Raw genomic sequence first — 13,675 nt, 5'->3', positions numbered from 1 at the left:
ACACACACCTAGCCAAAGAATAAAAGTGTTTTTATGTTTCACTGAGTCCCCCAGATGTGTTGCTTTGTTTTTTTAATTTAAACAGAATTTCGATCAAAAATTTTAAACGAATTTTTGACGGGGTATTTATTTCCTAGTGTATTCTATAGGATTGTTCTTCCGAGTCGGTTTTGATCACCTGACTCGGAGTCCCTCTCCTAGTATCTTTGTTACCTTGGCTACAGGTCGCCTACATCCTGTGTTTGCTGTGTGTGAATGTGCTATCTGTTTGTTTGTGTTGGGACAGCTGTCTATATCGAATTCTTCCCCAGTTGTCCTGTGATCCTTATGACATGGATCTTTTAGATTTTGTACATATTTATATTTCCAAGTTTTTAGAATAAGAATTTTGAATTTTGGATGAAGTAACAGTGTAATAATACTTTTAGGGGAAAAAACTATTGTTTCAGTGTGTGCTATGTGTGTGTCGTTTTCACAAATCTATATTCTGCTGAGGTCAGCTGTGTTCGAGAGAGCTTCATATTTACTTTATTTTTTTTACTTCACTCTCTCGACCTTAGCTACCTTTATTTATTTATTATGTTTCCAAAAAGGGTTGCCAAAATTTTTATTTCTTATACAGTTGAGTGACAGTATAGGTGTTAGTATAGATTGGTTTCTATTGTGTTGTATGTCTACTTTTCCGGACCATGTTGCATGTCTGTTCCTTCCTTCCTAGCTCCATGTGAGTGCAAAATAATTGCATCTTTATTGATTTTATTAGTTTGAATACCAAAAATGACCATTTAGCCTGCTGTATTGTGTTCTTTGCAAGTATAATGACCTATCCATTCATGTACACTTCCTGTAATTAGTTTTCATTTGGTTTGATCTTTGCTTCTGCTATTTACTATGAATTCCATGCTTTGACTGAACAAAAGGTGTCACTGGTAGAGTAACATGCACCAGGCATTAACAATCACAGTGTACATTACAATAAATAAACATTTATCAAGAAAGAAAACAGTGCTAAAATAGTTACAGGAAATTATAAAAATAAATGCGTTACTCTTTTTAATTCCATTGTTATATAATTTATATCTACATATGCACGGTATTTATAACCTCATAGGCTCCATTAGTAAAATCCCCAAAATGACCAGTTACCATGCTGTATTGTGTTCTTTGCAAGTACAAGGATTTCTCCATTCATGTACACTTCCACTAATTAGTTTGCATTTTACTTTGATCTTGGTTTCTGCAAGTTATTAGTCTGAATTCCAAGCTTTGACTGAACAAAAGATGTCACTGGTTGAGAAATGTGCAAGAGTAAGCACCTGACATTAACAATCACAATGTACATTAAGATAAATAAACGTTTTTAAATGAAACAAAGAAAGACTGAAAATATATACCCAGTAACAGCTGTCCACAAAACTAATTCAGAATAAATACCTTAATTAGTATATTCAAATAACACTCAAACTGAACCTGTATTAAAACTCATTCATTAGGTTTTGAGTATTTCCTCTCATTTTCACTTACAGGCTCATGCATAAAATTATGTAATTGTATTTTAAAAAAAGGCATTAACTTACTTTTCTAATGGAGAAAAATTCAGTATGATTTATAAAAATATCTGTAAACCAGAGGATACCAAGTATGGTAATTAGTCCATATTTTACATTTCAATGAAGAAGCTGATATGTGTCGTTTTAACATGATTGGAAAGTTCTAGACCTGATGATTTAGATGTACAAAATGGTTAAAGTTATTGTAGTAATTTCAGCTTTATGTACATTTTACTGAAAATAGCTAGCACCTGTTTTTACACATTAGAATTCAAGAGAAAATCTCAAGCATAAATATGTTCGGCTGAAAGAAAGTGATCTTCAGTATAGATATGATTTATTTTGATTAATTTGTTTTAGAAATTGATATGTCTATATTCAAAAACATGGATCTTTAGATTTTATACTTTTTAGTACCAAAATTTAACTGTAAAATTTATTTATCTTAGCTCCCATTTCCTGTACACAATATAGCCTGTAAGAATGTATTTTCAAAGTTTCATTCAAAACACAACCTGAGAACATAATGGTTTAGAAATTTAGAGATCTGATATTTTTAGATAAATATTGGCCTAAAAATGATGGATTTATTTATGTATTTGAATTACCAAGTTATATCTGTATTAATTTCTTTCTTACAGATGTTAAGTTACCTCTGTTTATGCTTTTCTTTTTCAGCCGCTGATAAACTAATAAAGATCTGGGGTGCATATGATGGAAAATTTGAGAAAACAATAAGTGGTCACAAGCTTGTAAGTTCTGGTATAGTTACTAAATTTTGCTTTGTGTATACACCACTAACTCGTGCCCTGATAACTTGAAAACTTGCTTATAACACAGGGTCAGGTGTGGATCCCATTTTTAGGTCCGAAAATACCCCAAAACTGATCCCTATTTTTGAAGAAAATCACAATAAAAAAAATTGGTAACGGAAATATTGATGTATCACTCGTTTTATCATCAAAAACGGTAGATAGGACCTGGAAATTTTAATCAACATTATAAAATATCCACTTTCAAAAGAAGTAATTCGTTACATTTTCTTTCCAACTGACATTCTTAAAACACTGTAATTAACCATTTTCAAGGAAATTTCAGCTAATGAAAATGTCACTTACGCCAAATGAAGGCAGTACTTTAATAAATAAATACCAATTAAATATTTTTTTATTAACTGAAATTTGTGTTCTAGTTCTTTCTTTTAGTTCATTTTAAGTGTATTCATCATAAGTGCAATGTGTCCTCTTTTTCTATTATCACATGTTTTACGTCTTTTGAATCAGAGGAGGTGGAATTAAAAAAAAAAGTTAAAAGCATACAAATCATACATGCTTATGAACTAGCAGCCCCAGTTGTATGTTGGGTAACTCATTTCAGTCGATCAATCGTAAATTGTTCTAAGTGTTATTGTGTATGTAATTTAATTAAACTGCCTTAAATTAACCTACTCAATCATAACTGATTAAAGATTGCAAGGCAACCATGCGAAATGAGTACTTTGTAAAATAAAGAAATTTGTTTCACAGTTACAGACAGTTGTGTGGAAAACGAGTTTGGGAGAATTCCCGAATTCGCACATAGAGATATCCTCAGGGATGATAAGAAGTTTCACTGTTACCTGCAATGAAATCACGGCATCAATACAATTAAAAACTTGAGTTTCAACATAGACGATGGCCTCACAGTTTGTTTTGTTTAAATGAATCTTGTTTGGTAGTGTATCAACAGTTAGTCTAGTTTCCTGCTTCGAAGATCCTTTTTAGGAAAATAATATCCGTAACACTCTTGGAACCAGACTAATCAACAAAACAGAAAGTTGTGATGTAATACACAAATGTTTTTGCACACCATGTTGGTTGTTGGAACCAGTTGGGATCATGTTATCAATCTTTCAGATGTTGGACATTTTAAAAATAAATGTAATTTATACAGAATAACAAACAACTTCATCAGAAATAGTGTTTTATTGACAATTATTCTCGACGCCATTGTAAAACAAGGATTCACTCATCAGCCCAATTCCCCCCTAACCCGTGGTTCTCTGGATGTCTAGCAGAGGTCTCTCAGTAAATCACACCCTCGCTTATAGGGCAGTCTATGTTTTTGGACCCCACTGTGCGCACGTTATCGAGGGAGAGCTGTATTTCTGAAAGTTTGCCTTTTGAACAAGGGCCAAGCAAAACTGTTTAGTTGACTTGAATCCACACGTTAACAAAATCTTTAAGAACTCTCATGTGACAAATCAAATCACTGTTAGTTAAAGATACAATGGATGAAATTAAAATTTTTAACACGTGGTAAATTCTTAACCTGTAACCTAAAATGAAAGCATTAATTTATAATATAAAAGTTTCAGACCTTGATGAATTTAATTATTCTTTGCCAGATTAGTTGACATTTGCAGAATTTGTTACCATTATTTCATGAACTTGGAAAAGTTCTATTCTGCTTACAGTAATTAAATAGAAATGATTTGTTGCAGTTACTTGGAAACAAGTTTAGTTTGATGACCAAGTTCAGTAGTTTAAACCATATTTTTTTTTTAAAAAAACTTTGTCATATAAATTGTTTAGGCTCGAATAAACAGTAACACAGAAAGAGTGAAAACAACAAGCTTTTTCAAATTTAACAAATAATTTATTTTCCTGGAAAATTCTGTAAAAACGAAAAAAAGAGAAAAACTTACGGTTTCAAGAATCAAATCCAAAAAGAATCTAAGAATAATACACGAATTAAATTGCAGAAGTCCTAGTAATAAAGGTTCTAATAATTTCAAGTTTAAATCCTGATGGAAAATCCAAGATGGATGACGATGCTGTATGCTGTAGTAAACACTGTGGTTATCTACATTTCCTTGTAGAAATACAAATAATGGCACTCCGGTGTTGGAAATCCAAATTAAATTTGTAAGCAATGTCTTTCCAAAATTTCTGTGTTAGAGTATAGGAAAGCTCGGGGATTTGAAGCTCATGCGAGCTTGAGCTCAATAATTTTTTCGAGCTTGAGTAGTACGAAAAATAATTTTCTTCATAATTTATTTAAACATCATTCTTGTTAATATAATAGTATTTCAAAAAGACAAGAGCATGCAGAGATTTATCCGATAACTTTGATCGCAATTTTGCACAGAAATTAGTAGCAACTGAAAATGCTCTTTCAGAATCAGTTGAAGTCGGTTTGATTGTACTGATGGCATCTGATGGCCTCAAATTTTCAGTCAGTTCACCATTACTTTTTGACAAGGAAAATTCTTGGCGTAATTTCTTAAATCGATCGGTTTGAAGAGATCCCTGAGTGCTAGAAGCTTCCAATCGAAATCTAAGTTCATCTTCAAATGAGAGCTCATTATGGTTAATTGTTATTTTCTCATCATGTGTTTCTTCATTTGCAGTATTTGCCGATGGAAATAGCCGCTTCATCAAATTTGTTGCTAATTCAATAGAATTTTTGGATGGAACATGATCCAAATGGTGCAGAGAAATCATAAGATCTATAAGTTGTTGATTAACTCTACCGTTGATGTAATGATCAATATTTTCTAAAAGAGTACGACTGATCTCTGTTCCTTGTGCAGACAGTTTTTCCCTCATGAAGCTAATAGCAACATAAGCGGTTCTCAGAGAAGCTTTTTTTTTTGCTCATAGCATTAAGAGTAACCTCAACCGGTTTCAACGCCAAAACTATGGATTTCAATAATCCAATTTCACTCAGCACTTCATTGGTGACATCGTATAATTTAATAAAGATTTCTAGCATTTTTAGCATGGAATTCCATCTAGTTTTGCAGTCAAGGGACAGTTGTTGTTCTTTGTTTAAAAATTTTGAGCTTTTAGCTTTAAACGCATCCGATCGTATGGCTGAGCCTTTGAAAAATTTAACGATTTCTCTCACAGTGTTTATATTTTCCTTCCATGATTCGCTTTGTATCTCAACTTCAGCACTCAATTCATCATTGCTTTCATCGAAATCATCAGTCTGTCCAGTTTCTTCGCGTGAAAAAACTGAAATTCCTTGACCTGGGCAATTTTCTCTGTAAAAAGTTTCTGTAACACCCAAATGCAATCCATGATCAAGGCAGGCTTGATACAGAGCAGGCGATTTTTCTCCAAACTTCATCATGACACTTGCTCCATCACCGGTAGAGGCAACAGTATCCTGTTTGAATGAGACACCAAAAGAATTTAGATGTTCCTCAACGAGCTCGTTCATTCTTCCAGCATTACAACTTCCATAAATTCTGACAAGACCTAGATTGATACATTTTGACGAGACCGTATGAAGGTTGATGTTGAGAAATTGATGATTTCCGATACTTGTCCATTCGTCCAATGATATTGAAAATCTCTTTGATTCTGAGAGTTCTTTCTTAATGTCCTGTATGACTTGTTGCTTCACTTTTTCTTCAAAATCGCTAATAAGGGCCATCACCGATCTTTCATCAGCAGGTAGCTTCATTCCTCTTAATGACAGCAATTGACGAATAAATTCTGAATGAGTGATTTTCCGAATCGAGAATCCATCGACTGCAGCGAGTTTCGAGACTACTTCTTCCAGTGAAGTTTTGACAACAAAGTTATTCATTGTTCTCATTTTCTTCGGCTGTATTTCAGACTCATCCTTGCTGACGTCAATATGATGAATGCTAAGCAGATGTCGACGCATTGTTGAAGTGTTTCCTTGTGGACATGAAATTGTCTGCTTACATTCATTGCAAGCTGCGAAATTATCCTTTTCGCGCTTGTTAAAATAAGTCAAAACAGCTGATTTCTTATTTTTTGACATCGCTACTGCTTTAGAAATAAAATATAAGTAAAAATTAACAAACAAAGAGCAGATGCAATATGAAAAATCACTGATAACATGTTTATGTTGTTTGAACTGTTCAAAAATCAGTTTAAAAGAAATCCCTTGGGCGTCAGTTGTGCGCCTACTGCCCCTCCGGCACCACTCATCGTCAGACCAAACGCTTGAGAAGTTCACCAGTTCTCTTGCTTGCAGAAGTTGAAAAACCCCTTCTCCCCGTCAGCCGCAATCATAATGGTCGGAATTATTATCTTAGGAGCCCCCAGCGATGACCGTTGCAAGGCAACGACCGCCCTCTGGTCGACCAACACATGGGGAAGCGTAGGCCATGTGAATCTGTAAAGCTGCTCATTCCCACAGTCAGTTAATTAGGTTTATCCGGTCCGATAATATCAAAAAGCGAAGAATTTTTCTAAGCGTAAGCTCGAAGCTCGTTGAGCTCGAAGCTCATTGAGCTTCGAGCCCCGAAAATGCACCAAAATTATCGAGCCTCGAGCTCAAGCCTAGGCTCATCCCAAACTCTATTCTGTGTGAGTACTCCTCAAAATATTTCCAGAGAATAAGGAATTAATCATTTTGAAATCCAAAAGACCTGAAGATAATTAACTCAAAATCTGGCTACAACAAATTAACTTGACATCAGTATGAAAAGCCCAAAATTGAGAAAATCTCTCACTTCACATATCTATTAAAACTAACAAATGTGTAGTTATGGAAAAACCAGAATTGCAAAATCAAAGGTGGGGGGTCACATGATCATGTTTATATCACATACACAGAATATGGCCTTGATTAGACCAATCATTTTAAAACAAAATAGAACTTTGTTTACTAATTTTGAATTAAGGTCAGAATTTAGGTCAACCAGTTTTCTGGAAAAATATCTCCAGTGAATAAATTTACATTATAATAGCATATAATAGAATAAAAAATTTAAAACTGACAAATAATTAAATTAAAATAAATATATATTAAATCAGATATACGTAACTATATATAATTTTTGTTTTAAAATATAATTCCACTGACGAGAAAAATCAGATCCTTGGTGTAGACCATGTTTTTAAATATCATCTCCAAACCGGTCTTTAAAAACAGACTGTCCAGACCCATTCCGCAATGATCCTTGTGAAGTATTTGTTGCGTCTGTTATTTAACATGATCATTGTAAAAAGTGTTCTGATTGGTCAAAGTTTCTTCTCTTCCTATGAATCTTTGCATAATGGAAATTTGGTAATGTAAGGAAAGAAGCATGCTTGCAAAACATGGCATTTCAAGTTTTTGAAAGAGAACAGGACACTAAAAGTTTGGATAAAGGTTTGAAAAATGTGTGGCAACAAGAATGGCTCCAGCAAAAATTTGATGTAGTTCATTTCATGTGAAAACTGAATGCCAGAGGACTGGCATTTTGTGATCTTTGCAAGAAAGATTTGAATTACGCTATTCGCAGCTGTTAGAGTTTGGAGCAGCATTTGGCACCCATAATAAAAAAAGACTGGTCTGGTGGTCTAAGTGGTCAGAGCTTCCGCCTCTGATGAGGAAGGTTGCGGGATCGAACCCATGCCAAGTCATACCAAAAACTTATAAAAATGTATTAACAGCTGCCTCACTTTGTGTTTGGACTGGTTAGACTGGTGTCATGATAATGTGACTGGGAGGGACATGCTGGTACATGACGACCCATTGTTAGACAGCACTATAAACTCCCACACTGCAGAGCCAAAACCGCTCCGGTGGCCTGGTGATTAGAGTGTCTGCCTCAGATGCGAGAGGTCATGGTTTTGATCCCCGGCTAAGTCATACCAAAGACTTTCAAAAAATGGTACTAACAACTGCCTCGCTTGGCGCTCAGCATTAAGAGGTTAGTGTTAGGACTGGTTGGCCTGGGTTCAGGATAATGTGACTGGGTGGGACATCATTCTACATGTCTGCAGCATGATGCCTCTGGGCTAGACATCACTATAAACTGTCACACTGCAAACATCATACCGATATGACTGAAAAATTGTTAAAGCTATGATAGAAATCCAAAACCACACCCACACATTGTCCCCATGATTGATCTATAAAATCTACTCGCCAATTAGAATTTTTAGTAGAAATTTTAAGTAATTTACTTACAACTTAGATTCTTGGTTTAAATGAGACTAATTAAATGAATTTGTTACAATTTTTTAAAAAATTGTTGATCAGGATTGAAAGTTGCAGTACATATTGCATTAATATTTTCATAACAATCTTTGTTTTACTTGTGTCTTTCTGTGCATTTCATGTTTTAATTTCACTACCAATGGATTCTAACATTTTCTTTGTTGGGTTTGAATTAAAATTGTCATGGTGCATTAAAAAAAATATTGATAAAAAAAAATATTACCCCTAAGAACCTCTACTTTTTCACAACATAAGAAACACTTAGTCCTAGTTGTACAAGCTGTAAGTAGAGAGTACTGGCCTTGTATTTGTCAGGTCCCTTGAAAGTCTTATATACGAGATTCACTCTATGTGTGCATGTGTATGTGTTTACATTTTCATATTCAAGTTTGTAATTTTTCAGGGAATTTCTGATGTGGCCTGGTCTTCGGACAGTCGGTTATTGGTTAGCGCTTCAGATGACAAAACATTGAAAATCTGGGACTTCAGCCTGGTATTGATTTACTTATTTGTTTCATATTCATTTACACATCTGTTCTAAATACATTCTGGTCTAAGGCAAAAGCATGCTTGATTTAATATTTTTCTTGAGACCAAAACGTGTGAGAGCAGGGATCTCGATTTGCATTGTCATTATTGTTGTTGATGGCATGGTTGTCTGCATTTAGCTCCTTATCTTAGACACTATTGTGTATACAGTCATGCAGCATGTATTCCTTTCGAAGAGTGCTCAACATAGGTAAAAAGGATGTCAAGTGACCTACTTCTCATGCCACTGAGGAAAAAAATGTCTCAGTTTTTCAATTGCTGACCCTTGCACTTTTTTCTCCCAGGGTAAAAAAGATTTTTTTTTTTTTAAGTATCTGTAATTGATTTGTGCATCTAAGTCACTTTTGCCCAGTACTGAAAGCATTTAGTACATTATATATGCTAGTCATATATATATATATATATATATATATATATATATATATATATATATATATATATATATATATATATATATATATATATATATATATATATATATAAAGATATATATATATATATATATATATATATATATATATATATATATATATGTATAATGTTTAAGAAAAAAATAAATATCTGCCTATCCTAATTTTGGGGCCCTGAGTGGCCGAGTGGTCTAAAGTGTTCGCCGTTATGGATCGCTGCCATCTCACCTCTGTCTGCGCCGGTTCGAGTCTCAGATTCAGCCAATGTAGATATATGAGAAAGCATGCCAGTAGCTTCTCGTGGGTCGGTGGTTCTTTCCGGGGTTTTCCCGGGTTCTTCCTCCACCATTAATACTGGCCGTCATATATGGCCTATCGTGTGCTGAAAAATGGCGTTAAACCCCACAACAACAACAGCCTATCCTAATTTTAAAGCCAGTACAATAGGCAACATTTTTTGGCCTTACATGAAGTTTTGAATTTAGCTTCATTTTTATAAAATATATATGTACAGTCACGAAACATGATGAGTATGATCATGTCTGAGATTAATGCTCATCACAGCAAAAGTAAGTAAAAGTGACTTACTTTTTCACAGTTGTTACAATAATAATAAGTTTGTGCATTTAGCTCAATTTCCCTGGCACTGTAATGTGTACAATCATCAAATTTAAAGAGTTTATTCAGTGACATGGATACCATTCAACATGGGCAACAGCAGGTCCGAGTGTCTTAATTTTCAGTTTGTGGTTTTTATCGATTGAATAACACTTTCAGGGACCGCTCCGGTGGCCTAGTGGTTAGAGCATCTGCCTCGGATGCAGGAGGTCTTGGGTTCGATCCCCAGCAGAGTCATACCAAAGACTTACAAAAATGGTACTAACAGCTGCCTCGCTTGGCGCTCAGCATTAAGAGGTTAGTGTTAGGACTGGTCGGCCTGGTGTCAGGATAATGTAACTGGGTGGGACATCATGCTACATGTCTGCAGCATGATGCCCCAGTGCTTGACATCACTATAAAATGCCACATTGCAGACATTGTAGCAATATGACTGAAAAAAATTGTTCAATCTACATTACAAATCCAAATCACAGACATTTTCAGCACATGATAAGCTATACATGCAGCCAGTATATGTGGTGGAGGAACAACCCTTGCAAAAAACAGGCAAGATAAACTTGCACACCTAAAGCTACTGATGAGCTTTCTGATATACCCACATTAGCCAAGCCCAACACTTGAACCCCAAGTGGCCAAGTTGTCTAAAGTGTTCACCATTCCTGAACCCCAAGTGGCCAAGTTGTCTAAAGTGTTCACCATTCCAGATCACTGCCATTTCACCTCTGTCTGTGTGGGTTCGAGTCCAAGGCTCAGCTAGCGTGGGTACGTGGGAGAGTCTGCGAGTAGCTTCTCGTGGGTCAGTGGTTCTTTGGGTTCTTCCTCCACCAGTTATACTGGCCACCATGTATAGACTATCTTGTGCTGAAAAATGGCATTAAACCCTAGAACAACAACATGAACCCAAATTGACAGATGTGAGATTTCAATGATTTGTAATGGCAAGAGCCTTAGACCACTCGACTACCAGTAGCCATCAGTTTCAAATCTGATGCCTTTTATTAATAGTTATGGAATCTGGTGTGCATTCACCTTCAGAGGTACTACTTCCTGCAGGTTATGGCAACTTAACCTTGGTACAGTGTGATCCCACTATAGCACACTCTGTTATGACACAAATTCGGATATAACATTATCGTGGTGTGGCTCAAGAAATTTCATATCCATGTATTTTTCTCGTAAACGAAAAAAATCTTTCTTAAAAGTAAAAAAAAAAAAAATGTTTATTATCATTTTGGGGAATAGATTGCATATGAATAATACAAGACGATCATGGCGTGGCTTCTGAAATTTTATATGTATTTTTCTCATACACAAAAAGTAGTTTTTTCTTCTTAAAAGAATGAAAAATGACATGTAAAAAGTTTATTCTGGGATCATGTAGGGCTTCACCAGTGTCGCAAACTTGGATTTTTTTCCTTATTAGCGGCAAAATATACCATCTGGCAATTTTTTTTTTTTATGACTTTGTTGGCTGTTTAAATTTGTATATACAGCCATTGGTTTGGAGTGAAGAAATTTAAAGGCCTCGCGAAAGGAAGTTGCAAACTGAATATAAAATGCATTGAAATTGACAAACCATCTAAACAGTGCATTGTTATATCATAATCCACTTATCTTGACATCTAGCATGAGTATTGTATGTTGTGAGATATCCGCTTTTTTGTTGTTGACATTTCTGGTAATGGAGATCAACCGGATGAGGCATTATCTCAAAATCTATCTTTTGTTGGATTTTTGGCCACTTGCTTGTAATTAATATATTTACATAGACTGACATTTGTATGTGGATGTTAAGTAAAATGCCACTTCTTTGCACTCAGAATTAAATCTTTAAGAACACTCATATTTTCTGTAATAATCCCTGTCCTCAGACCAGAACACCGCGCCTCTATCGTCTGTTGATCCTTGCATGCATGGAAGGCAGCATCACACTGCTACCACAAATGTAAAAAATAACACATCTTACTTACTGGTTTATTCAATAAGCAGGGAGGAACAGTAACTAGAATAGACCAAACGACAGCCAATTCCTTTTTAAAAATGTATCCAAATAAAAAAGCTGAAATTTCAAAGGAAACAGATTACCTTTAAATCACCAATTGTTATGAAAATGTATTCAGCAAATTGGAAAAAAATCAGTCTCAATCATGCAGTACAACTATTTGATGTTGCTGCCACAATAGGAAATGGGCATTTGTTTGGTTCTCCAAAGCTGTCCTTTAGCCGACTACAATCTTCAATAAAAACAAAGTACTTTCTTCAAAGGAAGTAAGTACCAAACTTAAATAAAAGTAATGGAATCTGATGGATTTTTGCATTTTCCAACGTGACTGGAGCATGTTAACTGTGCCATGAAAGTTTCCTTGTTGCAGGGAAAAAGTGTATTCTTATGAAGGCTACCAACGGCGGCTTAAAACGCAAACTAACTTTTACCGCCTTGGGATGTACTGAAAAGCAAACATGCTTCATCATTTGTTACGTGATTGTGCCGAAATTATTGAATATTTTAAATCTGTGTGTATATTTTCGATGGAATCACTTGTATTGTGGATTCAATGTATATGATGAGATTTGTGGGTGAGTACAATGTGATACTCTATTCATACTATATATTAGACATGTATGTATAAACAGTATTCACGTATATGTACCAATTCGTGGTTCTCTAAATAAAGTAAATTATTATATATTCTTTCTGTTTTCACTACAGGTGTATTTCTTATCTAATATGCATCGATTTAAGATGGTAACTGTGCTGATGAAGTGCGTATTTTACCACCTGCATTTACTACCTACACCACCCCCACCCCCCCGCACATTTTTGATTGCTTATAACATGGTTGGTTTCTATGGCTCCCAACTACCATGTTATAGCGGGGTCACACTAGTTTTTATGCTCCACCGATTATGATTTTGCTCACTGGCGCTTCTGCTTATACGGTCACAAAACTTTATAGGGACAGCCAACCAAAAAATGGATCCTATCATGTAATGACATATGTATATCCATCTGTACTTAAATCGATCAGTTTTTGATTCTGCACATTAATTTTTGTTTCATATAATTTACTGTTACTAAGTTTTGTGGATGGCTTGCACATGTAGTAACAAAGGAACCTATTGATGTTCACTGTGCATGATCAAACTGTTGATTATAGAATTTTTTTTAAATAACGTGTCCAGAATTTGAAAGTGATGCACGTTTAAGACGAAAGGGAAAATTAGCTTCTGGAAAAGTGTTATTAATCAGCAAAGAAGAATAAAAAGGAGTATTTAGATCCTTGTGAATAAAAGCTGGAAAGGACACAATTACGTTTATTGAACATCACATGCCAATTTGAGTATGTCTTGTGGCGGGAGATATGATTACTGTCATGTGAAGCGGAAAAAGAATTTCCAAGAATTATGTCAAGTATTGAAATAGCAACAAGCCATTGAGTTGCATAGGGTTTGAAACTAAAGTTTGTGCAACTATACTAGTGCTAAATAAAATCTATGTGTGCTTTACAAACTTTTCAGTTGAACATAATGATTATCGTTGGTGCTTCGAATTTTTAATTATGTTTTCCAGCGTTACCATAGCAGTTATTG

At 34.9% G+C, this 13,675-nt stretch overlaps 1 protein-coding gene across 1 annotated transcript in view; it reads left to right on the top strand.

Moving 5' to 3' along the window:
* The window catches only part of LOC149778785 (WD repeat-containing protein 5), a 49,979-nt gene that overhangs the window by 13,726 nt on the left and 22,578 nt on the right, over nt 1-13,675 (top strand). The window contains exons 4-5 of the mRNA XM_089939544.1: nt 2,229-2,302; nt 8,908-8,997. Of these exons, the coding sequence (XP_089795670.1) occupies nt 2,229-2,302; nt 8,908-8,997 (164 nt within the window). The remainder of the gene's footprint in view (nt 1-2,228; nt 2,303-8,907; nt 8,998-13,675) is intronic.

Source organism: Sinohyriopsis cumingii, chromosome 17 (assembly GCF_028554795.1).
Source record: "Sinohyriopsis cumingii isolate HCF-2022 chromosome 17, ASM2855479v2, whole genome shotgun sequence".
NCBI lineage: Eukaryota > Metazoa > Mollusca > Bivalvia > Unionida > Unionidae > Sinohyriopsis > Sinohyriopsis cumingii.
Note: the sequence above shows the minus strand (reverse complement) of the source record. Positions and strands in the feature narration are given on the sequence as shown.